The sequence below is a fragment of the Eptesicus fuscus genome, chromosome 21 (assembly GCF_027574615.1).
Source record: "Eptesicus fuscus isolate TK198812 chromosome 21, DD_ASM_mEF_20220401, whole genome shotgun sequence".
NCBI lineage: Eukaryota > Metazoa > Chordata > Mammalia > Chiroptera > Vespertilionidae > Eptesicus > Eptesicus fuscus.
In genome coordinates, this window is record NC_072493.1 from 35,758,637 (window position 1) to 35,774,581 (window position 15,945).

The 15,945-nt window shown below is 48.4% G+C and overlaps 1 protein-coding gene across 1 annotated transcript in view; it reads left to right on the forward strand.

Moving 5' to 3' along the window:
• The window catches only part of SIPA1L3 (signal induced proliferation associated 1 like 3), a 249,937-nt gene that overhangs the window by 170,632 nt on the left and 63,360 nt on the right, over window positions 1–15,945 (forward strand). The window contains exons 8-9 of the mRNA XM_054710125.1: window positions 3,164–3,321; window positions 10,610–11,186. Coding sequence (XP_054566100.1) covers window positions 3,164–3,321; window positions 10,610–11,186 — 735 coding nt within the window. The remainder of the gene's footprint in view (window positions 1–3,163; window positions 3,322–10,609; window positions 11,187–15,945) is intronic.

A 15,945-nucleotide genomic window follows, 5' to 3' on the forward strand; every position in this document is an offset into this window, starting at 1 on the left:
AAAAAGTGGGATGAGCTGCACTATATAATTCTCAAGTGTTGGGGGAGTACTAGCTTTACGTATGGCTAGATCCAGGGCTTAAACAATGTTAGGAATCCTTCCATTCCTGACCTTTGCTTTTCTTCATAGTGTTCTTATTTATAGGTCTTCCCAAGTATCAAAGATGCCCATTAGCAGCACTTGCATCATATCCCTTTAGCATAGCCACCACAGGGGAAAGAGAGTGGTGCCTTCCAGGTGTCCCAGAGACATTTCAGCACTAAATCTCATTAGATCACTTGCCAGTCCCTATGTTTGGGGTAGGGATGGACTGGGCTGAGTGGCCCAGCCTGAAGTACATGCCCACCCCTAGAGAGAGTGATTGGCATCAGGAAGGTGCTTTCCAAAAGGGGATTGCTGTGGCTGCCAGAAGGAGGAAGAGGTGAGGTGCTGGTTGGGCAACAACAGCTAATGCCCACTGCCAGGAGGCTCCTCTCCTAGACACACCATGCAGACTCAGTCCAGGAGCAACTCTTCCTAGTTTCTAATGAACAGAAACCCTGTAGACTTTCAATGATTTGGGAAATGTATATTTTTTTCCATTGGTACAAGTGGCATTGTAGATGTTATATGCCAGAAATGGTCAACTCTGGGTTATTTCATAAAGTTAACGGCATGCTATAAGAGGATTGGCCTTAGAGTTAGACCTGAGTGTGAGGTCTTTCTGCACCACTTCCTAGCAGCATGATCTGACCTCTCTGAGACTCAGGTTCCTCCTCTGTAAAATGGGTGGAATGATAGTGCCCATGTCTCGGTTTCATTAGGAAAGGTTCCTGCACTCTTGCATGAAATCAGAATACAAGGCATATCCTGACCAGAGGGGCAGGGGAAGCGGTACCTATTTCTAGGTATTGGAAGCATGAGGGAGGGGTGGAAGCTTGAGTTTGTTTTATTGTTTTATTTATTTACTAGAGGCCCAGTGCATGTAGGGTCCCCTACACGCTTTTGCTTTCGATCGCGGGGGAGCTGGGTGCCTGTCTGCTGGTGCACCAGGCCTTTCAGAAGCCTCCGGAGGCTTCTGAAAGGCCTGGTGCCGGAGCAGACAGGCACCCAGCTCCCCCGCTTTTGATGGTCCGCGGCGGGACATGAGCTCGCTGCCCCAGAGGCCCCTTCTGTGCCGCAGCACAGCCATGGCGCAGACGCTGGCCCAATCGGCTACCCCGGCCACCCCGAGTCCCGCCCCCTACACCTCCCGCTGGCCCAATCGTGGGCATAGCGGAGTGATGGTAATTTACATATTACCATTTTATTAGGTAGGATTTACTTATTTATTTAAAGTTTGGTTTTTAGAATCAGGCAGAAGTAGACTCAAATTCTGGGTCTTTCCCTCCATGTCTGTGTGACCCAGAACAAGTTGTGTAACCATTGTGAGCCTAAGTCTTTTCATCAGTAAAAGGGGGATAGGATGAGTTAATGCCTCAAAGAATTGTTGTGAAGATTAAATGAGATTGCATCTTTAAGATATGGGTATAAGCCCTGGCCGGTGTTCTCAGTGGTTAGAGTGTGGTCCCCTGCACTGAAAAGTTGTGGGTTTGATTCCCAGTCAGGGAACATACTCAGATTGCGGGTTCAATCTCCAGTCAGAGTACATGCATGAGGCAACCATTTGATCTCTCTCTCTCTCCCGCTCCCTTTCTCTCTCTCTCGAATTACTGAAAACTATATCCTCAGATGAGGACTTAAAAAAAAAAAAGATAGGGTATAAAATGCCAGCCATAGTAAATGAGTATTTTTATCTGGAAATTTTATTTAATCCAGTTTAAAACACACATAAAGAACTAACAATATAACAAAATGATGTGAGTCGTGCTTCTAGGAGTGTCTGCATTTCCCACTGTGGCTACCTCACATAGAACTACACGCAGCTCTTACCTGTGGATTCCTAACAGTTACATGAAGGCTAAACTTAGGTAAATAAGAACCGTGTAATTTCAGCAAATAAGTAATATGCCATGAATACATCACCCCTGCGAAGGTTACAGAGTCTCCCTTGGACTGACAAGTAAGGGAGAGAGTACAGGGCTCCCATAAGCCTATATGAAGCTGAAGTTGCCCCAGTCTTCTCGACTCAGCTGTCCCAGGGAAGGGGCAGTGGCTTGGGATCGACCCTGTGGGCTGTCTCTGGTCTGCCTCTGCCATTGTCCATGAGTGTAGCCTTGAGCAAATTGAAGGCTGCCAGCCCATGCTGCCCTCCAGTAGATGTTTCTTGAGTACCTACTGTGTGCTAGGCATTGCTCCTGGCACTGAGGATACAGCAGTGAGCAGCAAACAAAACAGACAAAATCCCTGTTCTCATGAAGCTGACATATTAATGCGAAGAGGCAGATGAGAAACAAACGGAAGAGGGAAAAGCTGTTTGCGAAGTGTCAATAAATATTAAATAACAGGGACAGAAGAGCAGAGATGGGAGTATTGAGGGGGTGAGATCTTGGATAATACACTCAGCAAAGGCCTCTGTGGGAGGGTGACATTTCAGCCAAGACCAGGAGGGAGCCATGTGGGGATCTGCAGGAAGAATGTTTCAGGCAAGAGGCTTTATGCAGAGGCCTTGAGGAGGAAATGTTTCTGGCATGTTTGAGGAGCAGCAAGAAGCCAGTGTGGCTGGAGCAGAGTGAGCAAGGGGGAGCGTGAAAGGAGATGTCAGAGAGGTGATGGGGTGGGGGGGCAGCATGCCTGGAGCTCCCTGGGCCATGTGGCAACTCGGTCCTTGCCCTGAGTGAGCCACAGGAGGTCTCTGAGCAAGGAAGGACATGATTGTCCCAGGTGTGCCGGTTCCCTCAGACCAGTGGTCGGCAAACTCATTAGTCAACAGAGCCAAATATCAACAGTACAACGACTGAAATTTCTTTTGAGAGCCAAAAACCGACTTCTGCGCATGGGCCACGAAGTTTCAATCGCACTGTACGTGCGCACCCGCATGTAGTATTTTGTGGAAGAGCCACACTCAAGGGGCCAAAGAGCCGCATGTGGCTCGAGAGCCGCAGTTTGCCTACCACTGTCTCAGACTATGGAGCGGGTGGGAATAGCGAGACAGTGAGGAGACTGCTGTGATGGTCCAGATAAGATCCTGGAGCCAAGTCGAACTTTGACGCTTTTCTCTCCCACTCTGTTTCCCATTTACCAGCTTCTACGGAAGAGGCACATAGGAAACGACATTGTGACCATCATCTTCCAGGAGCCGGGGGCACTGCCTTTCACCCCCAAGAACATCCGCTCACACTTTCAGCATGTCTTCATCATTATCCGAGCCCACAACCCCTGCACTGACAATGTTGGCTACAGGTATGCACCTCCGCACGTGGCTCCAAGGAGCCACCCAGGGCATTGCCCCACCTCACCCCTATTTCCTTAAATCCCAAAAGCTATTTCCAGCATCTAGGCAGCATGCAGAGAGACGGACAGCGAGCAGTGAGATAGCTCAGGTGGGGTGCCTCCTGTGTTTCAAGTTTGTGCTTCAGCAGGGGAGCTCTTTCCACACACTCCCCCACCTTATAAGAGAATGATTCTCAGCCAGAAAGTGGCATAGTGCCCCAGTTTTTATATTTTCCAGGAGTTTTGAGAAAACCCACTTCTATCTGACTTACGGCAAGAAAGCAGTTGTATGTATTGGCTCTCACAAATGACAAGTTCAGGCCTAGCTAAATCTGTTCCATTGTCCTGTGCGTTGCTTTATTTGCTGGCAGCTCTGAGCACAACATCTTTCCAGCTGCAAATCCAGCAAAAAGAGAGTTTGCCTTTCCCAGGAAAAGAAACTCCAGGATTGAGGCTTGTTGACCGGCTGGGGCTCAGGTGCCCATACAAGAGCAAAACCACCAGCTACACCTAGGCATCAGGTGTGTGAGGAGTAAGGTCCCAAGGGGAAGTCGGTAGAGGGAAGGATGGAGGCAGGGCAGGTAGGAACTCCCTTGGGAGGTACTGCTGAGATTTTTAGTTTACAGATCAACAAGTGACACAGGCCTCAAACCCATTCAGTATCTTCTCCAAGCACAAGTTGTCACCTGGTTCCCAAATGAAAAGCACTCTGGGTGTGGGGTGAGGATAGAGTTGTGGTCCTTGGAAAACCAGCCAATCAGTAGTTCAGGCCCAGGGTCAGCAGTTTACCCTGGAGCAGTGCTGCAAACTCTGGGGAATGGGCTAGGAAGTGATATTTTCTGTCTTTTGAAAGTGATTTGAAATTCAAAATATAGAAAAGGTAAAATTAAACAGTAAAAAATGATCCAAGTCTCCCACCTTTGCTTCTTGGCGGATTGACAACGAGAAGCAGGAGAGGTCTACGTGCATGCACATGCCTCACTCTGCCTGCGGTCCGGAGACTTTCCCCTAGGCACAAATGAGGAACCGAGTCCTCTGTCTATAGCCTAGGCAACAGGCCTTCAGCACGAACTCCAAGTCTCCCACCTTTGACCCCACACTAACCCAGTTGCCCTCACAGAGGCAACTCCTAGTAGCAGTTTATTATACATTAGAGGCCCGTTGCACAAAGATTCGTGCAAAATAGGCCTTCCTTCCCCTGGCTGCCAGCACCAGCTTCCTTCTGGCACCTAGGACCCGGGCCTTAGCTCTGGCCGCTGCCTTCCGCCTTCTCTCCGGCCCTCCTGTAGCTCTCTCCATCCCCCGCGCTCTCCCACCCCCGGCTTCATAGCAGGAGTCCTGCCCAGCCCCGGCCGCTCTGCGCAAGCATTGCCCAAAGGCTCAGAGCGGCCGGGGCGGGGCAGAACACCTGCGTCCTAGCCTAGCCACCACCATCTTTGTCGCGTCAATTTGCATATTCCTTCCTTATTGGCTGTGGGCACCACCATCTTTTGTCACGGCGTGATGGTCAATTTGCATATTCCTTCCTTATTGGCTGTGGGCACCACCATCTTTTGTCACGGAGTGATGGTCAATTTGCATATTCTGTCTTTATTAGATAGGATTCTGCTATTTTGTGCACATACAGGCAAATACTTATGGGTTTTTCTTTTCTACCTTTTTAATACAGAAGGTAGCATATCACACACACTGTCCTGCACTTTGTATTTTTTTCACTCAATAGTCCTTGAGATCTTCCCAAACCAGTACACAAGTGCTTTTTCATTTCGTATGACTGTGTAATATTCCATCACAGGGATGCCTGAGAATCTTCTTCCATCCCTGTTGTTTGGGTTGTTTCCTGTCACCTGCTATTACAGTCCATCCAGCAATGAATAACCTATTTGTACTCTCATTGTACACATGTCCAAGTATACAGCTGGAGAGATTCCTAAAAATGGAGAGACAAAGTCAAAGGATATGTCTGTGGGTGCATTGGTAGCCTTGGTGGAATTGCCAGAATCTATCAGTTTCTTCTCAGCTAGTGTCTGAGAGAAGGGAGGGGGATCCCAGTGTTTGGCACTTGCTGTTAAGGACCATTGTGCTGGATGTGTGGCAGGGCCTCTATGCAACACAGGCTCAGGCCTAAGCCCCCCACTCCACCCCTGCCACCCCTCACCCCTTTGTTTCAGCAGCAGCTGTAAGTGCCTATGCCTTGTGGCTTGAGGTCGCTCAGATGATATCCCATGTTCCTCAGCAGTTGAAAGATAGCCCTGATGAGGGAAGATAGAGTTGTTCTTGGGTGTGCCTGGGTGAATGCACATACTCAGAGGAGGAAGTAGTCCTCTCATCACACATGAGAGGCAGAGGCTGAGCAAGGTTGGGTGGGCCTTCTCCCTTCCTCCCTACCCTAAAAAGTACAGAAAATAATACAACAGAAGCCTGTGTGCCTACCACCAGATTTAACAGATGTTAACATTTTGCCACATTTGTTCCAGCTCTCTCCTCTTTATTCTAAAGAAAGAAAATGTTAGAGATACAATCAAAGCTGCACCCTCACCCTCCTTACCTCTTTCCCCACAGGCAGCTCCTCTCTGGACAAACCTTACCCTGTCCCCGCTGTGTTCCCAAACACATTGCTGTCATAGCACTCATCACCCTGTAACAATGACTTAGTGATGTGGCCCTTGCCTCCCTTGAAGGAAACCCCGTGTCATGTTCATCTTCATATGTTTATCACGGAACAGTGCTTGCCATAAGTGGGTCCTCGAGACATTTTTGCTAGCTAGACAGATACCTGGCCCAAACACCAGGGACACGGAGGAAATAGTTGTTGAATAACTGTGCATACTCTAGAAATACTTAATGAGCTACAGTGAGCAGGTGACCTGGTAGTCACACCGTCTCTAGTGGTGGGACAAGTTGTTCTCCTTTCCCATTTCACGTGTGCTGTTTCCAAACAGTACACCAGCATCCCTGCAGCCTGGGAGCTGTGAAAGCCCAGCCCCTCCTGCTAGGGAAGTTAGAGTCCAGTGTTTTGATTGTCCAGAAATCTTTAGCAGCTTACAGTTTCATGATTTTTAAAATCATGAATCAGGACTATGAGAAAAGCCAAAATCTGTCACTGTAAACAGCCACGTGCTGAATGAAGAAGTTGCAAAGCTATTCACATCTGTAAAGCACAGTCTGAATGCACTGTTGTTTAGTTAGAGTAGAGAGACTGGTGAGGTCATCTCATCCATCCCTCTGCCTGGGGACAAGGCCATGCTCACAAGGTTTTCCACAGAAGAAAATCTGTGTGGCCTTTGAAGAGCCTTTTCACTGGAAAGTGCCCTTTTCTGTCAAACCTGTACACACTGTATGTTGGTAGAAATCTGTTTCTTCTTGGTCTGTCTGTTCAAGATTAAATATTTAATTTTCTTTAAGTTAATCAGTGTTGAGAGCCTGTGATGGTGCTGGGGAACCAACTAAGCCGGGGTGGCACCTGCTCACATGGCCCTCCTAGGACGTGGAACAGGGTCTCCGGGCAGTGGGCAGTGGAGGTGGAGAGCAAGGGGTCTGGGCTCATCGCAGGCAGCATGCAGGAGCTCCCTCGGCAGTCTGCACATGCTTTGGTCCCTTGCAGTCCTTGCTTCATGGGAAAGCCACAGTGATCCTTACAGATTGTCAATCCGGTTATCTCTCTTGGCTAGTGCCTGCATCTGTCAGGGACCTAGCAAGACACAAATGTCCCCCTCAGGGTTTTAGCTGAAGGGATTAATGAACTGACTACTAACAGTGTGGCTAGGTTAAGGGAACATGTACAGGAAAGTGAGGCATCTAGGGATCAGCAGCAGCAGGGGGAAGTTTCTGGAAGTTAGGGAGAGCTATGGCTTTGGGAGAGAGGCCGCCTGACAAAAGCTATGGCTGTGAGTAAAGGACCAAGGACTACAGCTACCGCCACTATCCAAGCCCTGCAGGGAGGCAGTGAAAATAAATCAATACTCCACCTTCTCTCTCCTCTCACCTTCCCATCACCTGCCTGTGCTTCTGTTGGCTGAATTCACCTGGAAGACAGAGGGCACAGGAACACAGGTGAAAGTGACAATTTGTAGAAACCCACCTTCCAGGATGCTGAGCAGGTAGAGAATGGCAGGGACTAGATCTGGGAGCATAGATGGTGGATAACCGGCCCAGATGGTTAAATGCTTGCTAATTCTCATGATCAGGATGAAAAGTGCTAACGCACCTGGCCCTAGGTGACCTTACTAGCCTCCTGCTCTTTGCTCTCTGAGCTCTGGCTCTTTCCTGGTCAGGCACATGCTACATTCTCCCTTTACCTCTTCCTCTGGCTCCTGCTCAGCCTTAGATCCCAGCTTCATTGTCACTTCCTCAGAGAGGCCCTCTCGGACTCCCTGTCCAAATCAGTTCCTTCTATTGTTCTGTCATATCCATTCCCTGTTTTGTCTTTATAAGTTAATTAGAGGCCCTATACATTAAATTAGTGCACCAGTAGGGTCTCTAGGCCTAGCCAGCAATTAGGGCCGATTGGGGCCTTCTGGCTGCCGGCCAGGGCCTCCCTTCCCTGGCAGCCAGCTGCTGGCTGGGGCCTTTCTTCATTCTGCACCGCTCCCAGTGGTCAGCACATGTCATAGCAAGCGATCGAACTCCTGGTTTTCCGGTTGAACTCCCAAGGGGACACTTTGCATATTAGACTTTTATATATATAGATTTGTGAGTATGTTTCTTCTCCTAGATTAAAGGCTCAGGAGGGTAGGGCCCACTATATCCCAATACCTAAGGAATAGGCATCCCAGAAATGGTTGTCAAATGAATATTGTACTGGCTATCTTGTGTTGGGAGTCAAAACCAATAAGCTTACATGGTGTTTGGGGTTTAAGGAATATGTTTTAATCAAGAATCTCATTATTTAGCCCTAGCTGGTTTGGCTCAGTAGATAGAGCATCGGCCTGAGGACCGAAAGGATCCAGAGTTCGATTCCAGTCAAGGGCATGTACCTTGGTTGCAGGCTCCTTGGCCCTAGTCCTGGTCAAAGCTCGTGCAGGAGGCAACCAATCAATATGTTTCTCTCACATCGATATTTCTTTCTGTCTTTCTCCTTTCCACTCTAAAAATCAATGGAAAAATATCCTCAGGTGAGGATTAAAAAATATTTTTTTAAAATCTCATTATTTAAAAAATGGTTCTACAGTAGGTAGAGAAACAGTAGATCTCTTCTTTTATATATATTAGAGGCCCGGTGCACGAAATTCATGCACGCGGGGTTCCCCTCAGCTCAACCTGCACCCCCTCCAATCTGGGATCTCTCGGGGGATGTCCGACTGCCAGTTTAGGCCCGATCCGCACCATGCAGCTTGTTCGGTTGCAATGGTTGCTTAGGCTTTTATTTATATACTAGAGGCCCCATGCACAAAGATTCGTGCAAGAATAGGCCTGCCAGCACCGCCTTTGCTCTGGCCCAGAGGCGCCTTTCCGCCTTCGCTCCAGCCAGAGCTGCTTTCCGCCTCTCACCTTGTCACATCAATTTGCCTATTCCCTCCTTATTGGCTGTGGGCACCGCCATCTTTGTCGCAAAGTTACAGTCAATTTGTATATTTCGTCTTTATTAGATAGGAGGATAGATCTTTTTTTAATTGATTTCAGAGAAGAAGGGAGAGAGAGGCAGAAACATCAATGATGAGAGAGAATCATTGATCTGCTGCTTCCTGCACGCCCCAAACTGGGGATCGAGCCTGTAACCCGGGCATGTGCCCTGACCAGGAATCAAACTGTGGCCTTCTGGTTCATAGACTGACGCTCAACCACTGAGCCATGCCAGCCTGGTAGGAAGTCTTTTCTAACACCATACTCTCGAGTTGAAGTTGTTGTAGAGGCCCAGTACTGTACTCTAAGGAAATCTTACCGAACTTATTGCTCACTCATTTACAGCAACTCGTACTATTTTTTTAACCATCATATGTAAACAGCATAACTCGCGGTGACTCTGTAGCCCCTTGAAATGTCTTTCAACAAGAGTCATCCTCCCCAGTCCTGGGTGATCACTTTGGCAGATGCCACAGCCTATTCACTTGATGTTAGAAATTATCTGTCTTTTAGCCTCTGGGTCTCAACTCAGTTTAGTCATTAGAATGTCCAAAGATACTTGTCAAATCTCCAAATCCTTTCCCCCATCGAAGCTCAGAGCTGCTTCTGCCTGGAAGCCTCCGTGGACCAAGTGGTAGGGAGGCTTACCTCTCCTCTGTTTCTCCACCTTGCACTTGCTTCCCCAGTCCTGCTGACTGCCATGTCTCACCTGTCCAGGGTTGGAGCACAAGGAGAAAAACGAGACCAGGAGGTGTCACTGAAACTGATTGAAGCTGGCTGCATGCTCTCTGGGCTCCTCCTATTATAAGGGTCACCTAGAAGGCCCCTAGCTGGGGGTGGGCAGGGATAATGGGGCTCACCACCCAGCTTTCCCTAAATGTTCCCTCCCTCTCTCTATAGTTTGCATAGTGGGTGAGGAATTTTTGGGAACAGGTTTTATATCATTTCCTTTTTTCCATTCTCACTCAGTTGCTATCTGATTTTTATCATGGTGGCATCTTGGTCAAAACTGAAGTAGGCAGGGTCCCATTCTAACTTCCTAGTAACAGTGAATTTTCAAAATGACCTTGATGAGATGATTTATATCACTCAGGCATTCTACAGTAATGCTGCTTAACTCACCCTCCCCCCTTAAACTCAGTGATTCACACATTTGCAGGTGAGCTGAGATCTAGCTGGCCTTGGTTCCAGAGCACAGGTCAGGTCTATGTCTACTCCAAGTGGCCCTTATCCCTCTGGGACCAGTAGGCCATCTAGAGCGTGCTCATCTCATGGCAGGAACACAGGAGGCGAGCCCAGGCCCCACCCCGCCACACATTGCATGCCTTTGCTTGACAGCCATTGGCTAAATCAAGTCATGTGACCAGGCTCATGATCAGTGGGATAGGGGTAGACCTGCCCACAAAATATATATATTTTACATAATATGTAAAATGAGAACAATTGAAGTTAAATGGTGCAGGAGAATTATTCTTTAAATATCAACAGTATTATAACATCTACTGTATAAGAAGTAAAAAATGCATGTATGTCCCCTAAGACTCTCTAAAGTTTCCAGTCTAGTTAGCCAGCAACTAACTAATTAGAGGTAGACTTCCATTCTTAAAAAGGTGAGCTCTCTAATCGTGTATTTTCTTTCTAAAGGGGATCTCAAATGCCTTTCTTTCTACCATCTAAATGATTTCTCCCTCTTCAGTATGGCTGTGACCCGATCCAAAGATGCTCCTCCTTTTGGTCCCCCCATCCCCAGTGGAACCACATTCCGCAAATCTGATGTCTTCAGAGACTTCTTGTTGGCCAAGGTGATTAATGCAGAGAATGCTGCACACAAGTCCGACAAGTTCCACACTATGGCCACCAGGACCCGCCAAGAGTACCTCAAGGATCTGGCTGAAAACTGTATCTCCAACACACCCATCGATTCCACTGGCAAATTCAACCTCATCTCCCTGACCTCCAAGAAGAAGGAGAAGACCAAAGCTCGGGCAGGCGCTGAGCAGCACAGCTCAGGAGCCATTGCCTGGAGGGTGGCGGCTCAGGACTATGGCCAGGGGGTGGAAATTGACTGCATTTTGGGGATTTCCAATGAGTTTGTGGTACTACTGGACCTACGCACCAAGGAGGTGGTATTCAACTGCTACTGTGGGGATGTCATTGGCTGGACCCCAGACTCCTCAACGCTAAAAATCTTCTATGGGCGAGGGGACCACATCTTCCTGCGGACCACAGAGGGCTCTATGGAGGACGTAAGGGACATTGTCCAGAGACTGAAGGTAAGGTCGAGACAGCAAGGGCTGCAGCGGTTCTGTGGTTCACTTACCAGCTATGTGACCTTGAGCCAATTTGCTTAACTGCTATGTGACTCAGTTTCTCCATCTGAAAATGGGAATGATAATCATCCTATTTTGGGTGATTGCTTTAAGCATTGGATGAGTTATATTGCCCAGATAAGCTTGCTTGAGTTGGTGGACTGTGGCCTCCGGATGCCACTGTCTGCTGGCTGTCTTTGCCTTTCTAGGCCTTGGCACTCTCTGATTCAGTTCAAGTTGGATTGGTAAAGCCCTGCTCTCAGCTTCCCTCACTTTAAAATCCATGCACAGGTTTAGTATTTAGATTTTTCCATTGGGATATGAAGTCCATGAACAGAGCTTCTGCTTTGCTCACTTGCTTATTTCATTTCCATAGATAAGGGCTGGCACATAGTAGCTGTTCAATCAGTACTGATTAGTTGGTTAGTTGAATGGGTTTATTGAACCCTGCTTCTGTGTAATCATTTTACATGCATGATTTCACAATCCTTCAACCGCCCCCATGGAGTATAAGTGCTGTTCTTATACCCACTTGACAGATAAGGAAATTGAGACTCAAAGAAATAAAGATATTCACCTAAGGTTATACAGCCAGTAGATGGCAGAGCAGGATCTGAATCCAGGTTTTTCTGACTCCAAAATCGATTTGTGCCCAAACTCGAGACTGGTAGCCTACTGTTTACTCAGCATGTCCACTTGAGTGTCTATAAGCCCCCAAAAACATGTCTAAGAGCAAACTCCTAGTTTTCCTCCCCCTGCCTCCCGGAGTTTTTTGTCTTAGTAAAGGACAAGTTGGCACTTCATTTGTTGAGGTCAGAAGCCTTGGCATCAGCCTCACTCCCCTCTTTCTATCACACCCACATCCAATCTGTCAGCTCCACGTCCAGTAGTCAGACTCCAGCTACTTCTAGCTTTCTACAGCCTCCACCCTGGCCTTTCCTGGACTGTCCAATAGCCTCCTTACAGTCTCCCTTGCCTCCGCCCTTGCTGCCCTATGATCTGTTCTCAGCATGGAAGTCAGAGGTGTCTGATCATGTCACTGCTGTGCTTAAAACCCTCAGCTCACTCTAGGTAAAGCCAAAGTCCTTATGGTGGCCCGTGAGGTCCTACATGAGGTCAACCTCTCTGACCTCAGCTCCCCATCACTGTCTCTGCTCCAGGCACACAGATTTTTGCTGTTTCCCCAGTGTGCTAGGCAGGCATCCAACCTCAGGGCCTTTGCACTGCCTGTGCCCTCTCACTGGAACAATTTTCCTGATCTGCACATGGCTCACTTCCTCCTCTCCTACAGGCCTTTTTTCATATATCACTTTGCCAGTGAGGCCTCGTTATCTAAAATTGTAAACCCTCTCCACCCACTGCCCCTGCTTTAATTTTCCCTATAACTTTCCGCCATTTGAAGTGGGTTTTTTATATATGTTGTTCACCACTGTCCTCGGCACCGAGTCCAGCACCAGGTATGCAGTAAATATTCAGTGAACTTGTACTGAAAGCATGTATGTATACCACCCTGTAGTAAAAGCAAAAGTGAACATTTATGGAGGACTAACTGTGTCAGACCCTGATCAACACCTTGCACAACTTTGCATTTCTTCCTCAAAGGGGCCCAGTGAGGGAGATACCATTGTCATCCCCACTTCACAGATGAGGAAACTGAGGCCCAGGGAGGTTAAGTGGCTTGCCCAGGACCCAGAGTGAGTTAAGTGCCTGAGTTCTTCCTCCCCAAATCCTGAGAGAAGATTGCACATTTTACCCACATCCTCTTTGTGCCACTCCATCCCATGCCCACCTCGTGCCTACTATGGGTGTGGTGCTTCTAGAGCACCTTTCCGCAGCCCTCCTCACCATCTCAGTGCCCCAGAGCCCACTGAGAAACCAGGTGGCCAGGAAGTGATGGCATAAGCCATCTTCTGTGAAGGGCAGGCCCATCTGAAACAACTCATGAGAGCGAGTCTCTCTTCTTAAATCCTTCGGGGTGAGGAGTCCACACTCACCCTGCCCGCAGACATATTCAATTAGGTACCAAACCTTAACATTCAAAGGATTTTATATAAATACTAGAGGCCCAGTGCACAAAATTGTGCACAGGGGCGGGAGGGTAGTCCCTCAGCCTGGCCTGCACCCTCTCCAATTCAGGACCCTCTGGGGATGTCCGACTGCCTCTCGCAATCCGGGACCACTGGCTCCTAACCGCTCGCCTGCCTACCTGATCTCCCCTAACTCCTCTGCCTGCCTGCCTGATCGCCCCTAACCACCTCTGCCTGCCTGATCGCCCCTAACTGCTCCCCTGCTGGCCTGATTGCCCCTAACCACCTCTGCCTCACCCCGCACCCAGGACCCAGAATTCCCTCCTCTGGTCGGTCACAGGCACCCGAGACCCAGGCTTCCTTCCCTCTGGCCGGCCGCAGGACCCGGGCCGGCTGCAGCCGCAGGGGATGGCTTTGCCTGGGCCGCAGCCGCTGGCACCCGGGACCGCGGGGCAGGCGGCTTGTCCCTCTCCCTGGCCACAGATGCAGGTACAGCCGCTGGCACCTGGGACTGCGGGACAGGCGGCTTGTCCCTTTCCCAGGCCGCAGCCTGGCTGGTCCCCATTCCTCTCTCGCAAGCTCATTTGTGCCTGGCTGGTCCCCATTCCTCTCTCCCCAGTGTTGAGTGTCTGAGCCTTTACAGCTTGACAGTGTGAGGGCGTGACGACCATGTGCATTAGCTCTTTATTATATAGGACTAGAGGCCCACTGCGTGAAATCGCGGGACCCAGCGTCAAGTCCTCGCCCACTTTGAAGACAGTTGTGGACGGAGATAAGAATAGTTTCCTGCCCTAACCTTTCCTTCTCAGGAGCACTTAAATTAACCTTTGTTGGAAGATGAGAATTGAACAGAGCAACACTTAACTTGTTCCCATGAAGAAATCATGATGTTTGGTCGTGACGGCGTCTGGTCGTGACGGCGTCACGGCCACAGGGTTTTTATAATAGAGATAGCTCTGTGGCTTCTCTTAAAAATGGCCTGCGTTTGCACAGGACAGTAATTAGCTAAAGCAGGTGTTGGGTGCCCCCTTTAGGTGATACAAGAAGCATACCATTTGGCCGTGTTTCCACCAACCTTCTACTCACATACATTACCCACCAAGCACCTCAGCTTGTGAGCCTGGCCCCAAGGGTTGGGGCTACCTCCATGAGGAAAGTACTTTTATACTGTGACTAGAACAATAAATAAGAATCATTCTGATTGCCCCTAACCTCCTCTGTGAAGAACGAGGGACAAAGAAACAAAAGAGCAAATGGCAGAGGGAGCAGCAGGGGAATACAGCCCAGTGGCTGAAAGTTGGAGTTCCAGAGTCAGACCTAGGGGAACTGACATGATCTCAAGTTTCCACACCCAATAAAATAAGCTAATTATTAATACTAGCGAAATTGGGCATATAAAGGGCGTACCCAGCACCTGGTACACAAAATTCAGTCCTCAGGAAAATGATCTTTCAGAGGGGGGCTTGGGGCAGTGTGGCTGCATGACACGGCAGAGGTTCCTTCAAACTGATCTGTGTGTTTGGTTTCATAAGGTGTTCCCTCTGCCATTGGACCATTCTGGAGCCTTGTAAACTTCAGGACTGGATCTCTCCTTCGGGCAGTGATTTCTTTGGTTTGTTACAAAAGCAAAGGGGACAGGCACAGCAGTTTCAGGACACTGAGACAGTTGTCCTACCAGCTCCTATCCAAAACGATCCAAAGTAACTGTTGTGGGTGGTTGTAGACTGATCTGCTAGTAGCTGAAATAAGGTGGGCATTTAATACTCTTGTGCTTGGTGCTCAGGCTGGTCAAGGCTGTCAAGGACAGGGCTCACATCCCTTCCATCTCATGGTTTCTCCTTTTCCTTCGGTCACTCCATACCCACATCCCTGTCTGCTGGGAAGGAGAATGTGTGAGCATGGAGAGCAAGCAATTTTATTTTTAAAAACACAAGTAGAAGTTCCATCACTTCAACTCATATCCTGTTAGCCAAAGCCAAGTCATATGTCCACACCCAGCTGTGGGGAAAGCTGAGAAATGTGGTCCCCAACTAGGTGGTCCTGTACCCATCAGAACTCTGACTTGCGGTCGGGGGTGGGGAGTCTTATTACTAAAGGGAAGGAGGGGAGAATGGAGTCTGAAGGCCATTAGCAATTCTGCTGCAGCATTATCTGAGCTGCCTGGAACCCCCAGAAGATTGGGCCCTCCCCAGGACTCCCAGGGCTGGTGTGGCCTAAGTGGTCATGGGCACAAACACAGATGTGCAGATTTGACTCTATAACCCACAGCCAAATACTTTGGACACAAGGATGACTGCTTCAAAGGGAAGAAATTTCAACTCCCAAAGTAGAAGTAATAGGTCAGGATAAATCCAGTCATACTTTCTCTTTGAGGCTTTAAACAATTTTTTAATTGATTTGAAAGAGAGAGATGTAAAGAAAAATACTGATTTGTTGTTCCACTTATTTATGCATTTATTGGTTGGTTCATATATATATATATATCAGAGTACACCCCAGTGAGTAAGGATTTCCACTCTTTTGTGGCGTTCCCATCTTAGATGTTGCCCTACTTCCCAAATTCTCTGTCCAAATCAGGAACCTAACAGTTGTGGTTTCATTTTCAGGTAAGTTTTTTCCATCCAAACTCTCATTTCTTGCTAACTACAGTCACAAATGTGATCAATTTGGATTGCAAGGAAGATTTGTGTGTGTGT